This window comes from Brassica oleracea, chromosome C3 (assembly GCF_000695525.1).
Source record: "Brassica oleracea var. oleracea cultivar TO1000 chromosome C3, BOL, whole genome shotgun sequence".
Lineage (NCBI taxonomy): Eukaryota > Viridiplantae > Streptophyta > Magnoliopsida > Brassicales > Brassicaceae > Brassica > Brassica oleracea.
Genome location: NC_027750.1, coordinates 53969544 through 53976468, shown reverse-complemented (window position 1 = coordinate 53976468; position 6925 = coordinate 53969544). Strand labels below are relative to the sequence as shown.

General features: G+C 33.7%; 1 protein-coding gene and 1 long non-coding RNA gene across 3 annotated transcripts; both read right to left on the bottom strand.

Moving 5' to 3' along the window:
* Nucleotides 1-2196: 2196 nt before the first annotated feature.
* On the bottom strand, nt 2197-2932 carry LOC106330936. The gene is made up of 2 exons (XM_013769323.1): nt 2902-2932; nt 2197-2732 (listed from the first exon to the last, which is right to left on the bottom strand). Exons 1-2 carry the CDS (start codon nt 2930-2932, stop codon nt 2197-2199), a joined length of 567 nt encoding a protein of 188 aa, XP_013624777.1.
* Nucleotides 2933-3443: 511 nt separating this feature from the next.
* On the bottom strand, nt 3444-5515 carry LOC106334585. 2 transcript variants are annotated; one of them, XR_001268642.1, is made up of 4 exons: nt 5305-5515; nt 5124-5201; nt 4769-5042; nt 3444-4592 (listed from the first exon to the last, which is right to left on the bottom strand). It is a non-coding gene; the product is annotated as an uncharacterized LOC106334585 (long non-coding RNA). The 2 variants fall into 2 exon arrangements; XR_001268641.1 differs by having other exon boundaries at nt 5124-5515.
* Nucleotides 5516-6925: the final 1410 nt, after the last annotated feature.

The window sequence follows — 6925 nt, the reverse complement described above, 5'->3', positions numbered from 1 at the left end:
ATTGCTCCAAAACGAGTTTAAAACCGTTAAAAATACGGAATATCAGAGACCCACATATCGCTGACGTGTCGCATCAGGAATGATGCAACTGCCCTATTATAATGTAGATTTTATTCGAGCTTTGAACTGGTTTTTTTGATATAAGAAGTGAAATGAAGAAACTTTGAGAACAGTTCACATTTGCGACGAAGTGGATAAACCCATAAGAATTGAGTGTGGTGATCTAGAAACAATGCATAATAACGAATTCCAGAGATGCCGGAAACAGGTGAGGACTAAATATCTGAATGAATAATTTCAAAAGGAAATTTTATTGACGATTCAGAAGCAAAGAAAGGCTGTTTAATGTGTTTCCCCAAAATGCAAGAGCGACAAAAAGAATTTAAATTCTACTTATTACAAATACCCAAATTATAGAAAGAACAGAATTGAGAGAAGCTTTATTGATGTGACCTAGGCGTTTGTGCCATAGGTTTGGAGACTCAGCAAGAAGAGCAGTTGCTGACGAAGAAGCTTTCTTTAGTGAGGCTGGAAGAGGATAAAGACCACTGGTGCTTTCGCATCGGAGAAGAGTCCTTTGTATTTGAAGGTCCTTCGCAGAGAAGCCAAAAGGATCAAATTCAACATTACACCGATTGCCATTAGACTAATCTCACATATTTTAGTCTAATTAGTCTATTAAGACAGATATAAGATATTTTTTCGGCCAAAAAATGGTAATTATGTTTCATATTTTATGTCTCATTATGTTAATTATTTTCAAAAAAGTAATAATACCCTTAAATTCAATTATAAATTTGAAATTACAATTAACAAACAATTGTAAATATTAAATATAATACATAATTAAAGTAATTAAACTAAAAAAACATTAAAAATCCTCAAATCAAAAAAAAAAACTAAACCTACGCTTTGGGTGTGATTGGCTATTGCTGTAGTTGCTTTCCACAGCCACAATTATACCCACAACTCTAAATCTACACCAATCTTGATTTGTATTTTTTTTTTAAATTCACAACCATTTTTTAAAGTCCACATCACTTATTTAAATTCATGTCTTTATAATTGATTTGTAGAGACAAATTCCTACAGCCCAAATTTAAAGAATTTTAAAAATTAAAAATCTAGAGTTAAAGCCAAAAAAGTCACAGCATTATTTCTACAACCAAAAATGAAATCACAGCTCTTACCAATCAAACCCTTTATGTCCCACGATTTTTTTTCTTCTTCTAGAAAATCTATTTTTTCATATATGGAAACTGAATATTTCCAAATATTTTCTTTCCATATTTTTCGGAACTGATTATTCTTATCCGTAAAATACTGTAAATCTGTAAAACTCGATTTCTACAGGTTTTTAGATTTATAATAATGTGTAGATTTTGATTTCTACAGGTTTTAGATTTACAGTAAATTTGTAAAACTTGTTTTCTACATGTTTTTAGATTTATGGTAATGTGTAGATTTCGATTTCTGCAGGTTTTAGATTTACAGTAATCTGTAGATTCCAATTTCTACAGATTTTAGAACGATATGTTAAGCGCGGAATGTATATTCTAAATATTTTTAGAGTACTATTATTTACGTAGATCACATATTCTAAACATAGTAGATTTAATGAAAAAGTGGATTTCATTTTCTACTTCGTAGAATTCCAATTCTACTTAGTGTAAAACATAATTTGAAATTATGATTTAAACATTTTTAGAGCTGAAAAATATACCACTAATTTCATATGGGTATCTCATCAGTAATTACTATTTTTCCAATTTTTTGTTGTTTGTAAAACAATTTATTTGATTTATTTTTGAAAAATACTAAAGGGCATTAGTGGCAAAAATGGTACAAAATAAGAATTAGCCTAATGTGACATAGTTATCATTTTTTGGCCTAAAAAACAATTTTCCATTAGATTTTTAACAATTTTTGGTGCAACAAGAACATCATTTAAGGACAGAGATCGAGTTTTAGTAAGGATAGAGGCTAAACCAACAGAAGTGATAGGAAGTTTAGAACAGTCTCCGACAACAACCAACTGCAACTGCTTGATATTATGTTTAAGATAAGGATGGAGTATACTTGGATCAGACGAGAGATGCGCTGGAGCGCCGGAATCCATGTACCAACTACCACCTGACTGATCAAGCAACATCTCAGTTGTATATGCTTGTGGAAACTATGTTGGCTGAACCTCTGTCAGATGCGCTTGCTGAGTTTGAGTTGCAGGAGCAGAGGATCCACGATATGTTGGAGCTTCCAGTTCGCAAACTTCTGAGGCCACGCATTGTACTGACCCCTCCAGAAGGTTGGAGGCATCCAGATGGGATATTGAGGCAGAAAGTTGTTGAAGTTGCCTCTGTTTCCTCTGAAACGGTTGTTCTTCTTTCCTCTGTAGTTGTTGTTGTTACGCTGAGGTTGATTTCTGGTCTGTTGGGGTTGAGTCTCAGTCGCTACAAGAACTGTTGATGAAGAAGACATATCCATGTGTGAAGCCGTTGCCCTCCTTGGCTTGTTGAGTCGTGATTCCTCCATATCCAGCATGGATCTCACATTGTCAAAAGTGGGGAAGGGATCTTTATGTTTGATGATGTTAATGATGTTGACGTACTTCTCATTGAGGCCATTGAGAAGGTACATAACCAAAGTCCTTTCATTGACTGGTGCATCTACATTGCTTAGTAGATCGGCTAGTGATTTAATCTTCTGACAGTACTGCTGGATTGTTTGATCTCCTTTCTCCGATTCCGAAGTTCGTTGTCAAACTGTATAGCTCGAGCCTCCTTGTTATTGCGAAATTGATTTTCAATTCGCAGCCAGACATCACGAGCCATCCCTCCTGGTTTAAAAGAAGAGCGGAATAGTGGTTGAGCGAGGGTTCCGTAAATCCATAGTTTTACTAACCCGTCTCGTTTCTGCCATGCTGCGTCGTCATTTCCGGTAGGTGTGAGAAACAATTCGCGCCACGCATAGTAGTTGTGATCATTTAGATCGAGAACGATGGGAATGTGGCTTTTGATATTGGCGACTCCATATGCACAGCCATTGATGAAACAAAGTTTTTGTAGAAAGACGAGAAGAAGAAGAAAAGATTTTGAGAAGAAAAGGTTCATGAGCGTCACTGCTCTGATACCATGAAAACGATTGTATTTCCTCTGAATATCTCATTGAATATATAAGGCTTTAAATAGCCAAAGCGGTTACATAGGATCAGGGATCCTCAACAATATCATGAGATATCTACGTACAATATTAACAGAATTGTAACTGAATGTTCCTATATTCTTTCAGATCTGATGTTGCGATTGATTCATCTTCCTTCTTTCAGTGTGGGCTTAAGCAAATAGACCTTTTTTCTTTCTACGGGTCTTTATGGGCTTATGCTGTTAAAACAATATTGGTTCTGTTGCGGCATTCAAAGTTAGAGAAATTGGCAGCCATAAGAAAAAACAATATTAAGAATCTAACTATATTAAGTATCCACATGTACACATTTGAGCTAAATGCTTACAAATCTATACTTTCAGACAAAATCATTAAGTGGAAGTCGATTGTTGTCTTCAGGGCCCTAACAAAAGGTTGTGATTCGGGTTTTTCAAGCTGAACTTTGCCTGCAATGATTCAATCACCAAATGTTAATATAAAAGAAGAAACACAAAAAGACTGAAACAAGGGAGTTGAATTAGACATCAAGGAGGATATAAGCAAGTGAGTTGATTTGAACATTCTGATCATTAAAAGTCAGGAAAGATTTTATAGGAGAACCGATTTTATAGGAGAACCAATGAGCTTTGCCAAAATCAGGAAAGATTCGTAGCATGCTTCTTCACCACATAACTTATACATTCCTTTCACGAACAAAAATTAAGAAGCCAAAGTTGAAACCTGTAAAGAAAATGTACAAAGGGGTTTAATTTGTTGGAATAGCTGCCAAGCTTGTTCATAGCATCACACATACAAGCAAGGATCAACACCAGTTGGTACTCCAGTAAAGTAACACAAGCTTATTTGAACAAAATCTCAACTTGTTTAGGAACTGTCTTTTCCGAGTCAATTATCAACTCAACATTGCCTTTGTCCATTGGAAGTGATCACTTTTATGAATCGCAGATTCAAAAAGAATCTGATATTGAAAAGAGCATTTTTTTTTGTGACCAATTCCTATGGCCCATGATACTCTAAAAAACTAACCCATCAATCGTAATCCATGGATCATCTCTTCTGGAGAGTTTTTCCGCAGATGGATGATCATCAGTTTGCATGGATACTATGGTATATTTGGAAATGAAGAAATATAAAGTTTTTACTAATCTGGATTTTGATCCTAGAGACACGCTAAATTTGGCAGAAACAGAGTCAACACTTTGGGCTGAGACACATATATTGAACGAATAGAGGAATGTACGACACATAGAGGTTACGACTTTACCGTTAATTCCAGGAAGATGGTGTTTTACAGATGGTTCCTGGAATGAGAATGATATTTTTTCTGGACAGGGTTGGTTTAGTACTCTAGAAGGATTTGATGGGCTGTTAGGGGCGAGGAATGTCCGGGCTAGTCTTTCTCCTCTTCATGCGGAGATGGAAGCACTACTCTGGGCAATGGAATGCATGAGAAAATTACGTCAATTTCAGGTTACATTTGCAATAGATTGCTCTCAATTGGTGAAGATGGTTTCAGAACCAGAAGAATGACCAGCTTTTGCAAACTATTTAGAAGATTTAAAGTCACTGAAAGAAAGTTTCCTCCATTCAGAGATTATCTATGTACCAAGGACGCAAAATACAAAGGCGGATGGCCTAGCACGAAGTGTCAGAAAGCAATCATCTTTCGTCGTTCACATGGATCAAAATCTCCCAGTTTGGTTCACAGAGTCAGTATGAATCCGTATAAGTCGATGACAAACAAAAAAAAAGTAACCATTCAAAGAGAAAAAAAAATCAACAGATATTTGTACTGAACCTGCAGGCTGCAACTGAGCTCATGAGTTATATAATTTTGACAGCGAATCAGCTTCAAACTCTGAAGCTTTCGATCTTCTCGGCTGATACAGAGCAAAATAGCCACTTTAAATCCAATCTAGGAACAACAATTTTTTCATGTACTGGAGAGTTTGAAAGGATACCTCAGCAATTAAGGAAACAATTTTACGACCAAAACAGATGAATCGAATCTCAGACCAAAAAATCAAAATGAGCTGACACTGAAAAGCCACCAAACAGATTTCAAGAACCCATATGCTGAATCTAGTCAACGAAACACTAATATACAATTCATCACTTAAGTATTCTTTATCGGCAACTCACGTCCAACCTCACGAGAACCAGGGTTTTGACTCTTTTCGTCGATTAGAGATTTGGAATCACGATAATAGATGTGGTTGATGCGGAGGATTTGGAAGACGCAACCGTAGATGAACTAGCCACGATGAAACACATGATAATTCTGGGAAGCTTGTGCAACCAATGGAGTCAAATAGAAAAAAAATTGAAACTTTGAACAGATATTCAAAAAAAAAAGTTTTGCCATAGTTTTGTAGTTAAGGAAAGCTTTGGTTAGGTTTTAATGTGCACAGGGATAAAATTGGAATTTCGCATGGTTAAAAATAGACGAAAGGCAAAAGAAAGTGTGCTAGGAATAGAAACTGTCTTAAGAGCATTTCCAACAGCCATTTATCCCTTTATTTTTTTAAAGGCTTTTGCATTTCAACAGCTCTTTATCCCTTCAAATTTTAAAAGGGTGAACAGTACACCCCCAAATTTGAAGCGGCACTCTATCGGCCTTTAAAACACTGTTTACTTTTCACTTTAATCCTTCTATTTATATATTTTTAATGATTGTGTACTTATTATTTTTTATTTGGCATTCTACTATTATAACTATATTGACACTTAAATATTATAATTGTGGTCTTATAAAATTATTTTTAGATAATAATAATATATGAATAAATATTATATACCAATATGTACTAATATTAATAAAAATATAATATAAACATATTATTTCACATAATATATTTCGAAAATTTTACACAAATACAAAATTATAATACAATCATAATATTTTACATCAAAATAAAAGATACATAAACTCAAATATTACACATTAAAATATATCTTACAATACTAATATTCAGGTAAATCTATAAGCTGAAATATTACACATTGAAATATATATTACAATACTAATATTAAGGTAAATTTGGTATTGAACCTCCAAAATCACCAAAGTATTCTCGATATAAATTTCGAGAATTCTCTTCGGTTTGTTGTTGCTGAGTTCTTTTTTTGTATGATTCTTGCTTGTTCAGATCGGATAAACTGGCGAGTGTTAATATCATCAATGGAGTTTGTTTCAACAGGATTTTATTTTCAGCCTCCATTTCTTTCAGAGCTATTTTTTTGCTTGATTTTGCATGTATAACTGAACCATCTCATAAGTTTTTCCTCTAGATGACGCACTTTCTTTCAAGAAATCTAGAATTTGTTCATTTGCTGAAACCACGTTATCCATAGATGAAGTATTACCTTCAGAAAGTTTTCTTTTAAGTTTTGCTTTCTTCGTTCCACTAGGACGTTGTGACGAATTTGAACCACCATCGTCACTGCTTAAATTGATTGAGAATGAGAAATTCCAGGAAGCTCATTTATCACTTAAAAATGCTTTGATTGAGCATATTTGGGAGCATTATGAAAATAATCGTATTAATTAGTTTTGTATTATATATATATATATATATATATATTGTAATTTGAATTGTTTATGTTTTATTATTATATGTAATTTTATGTGTTAATTTTTTTATCTTTTATTATAAGTAATTTGATGTTATAATTAAATATGCTTACTAATTATGTCAATACCATATATTAATATGGGTTTATTGTTAATTTATAAAATTTTAATGACTATAATGAACTATTA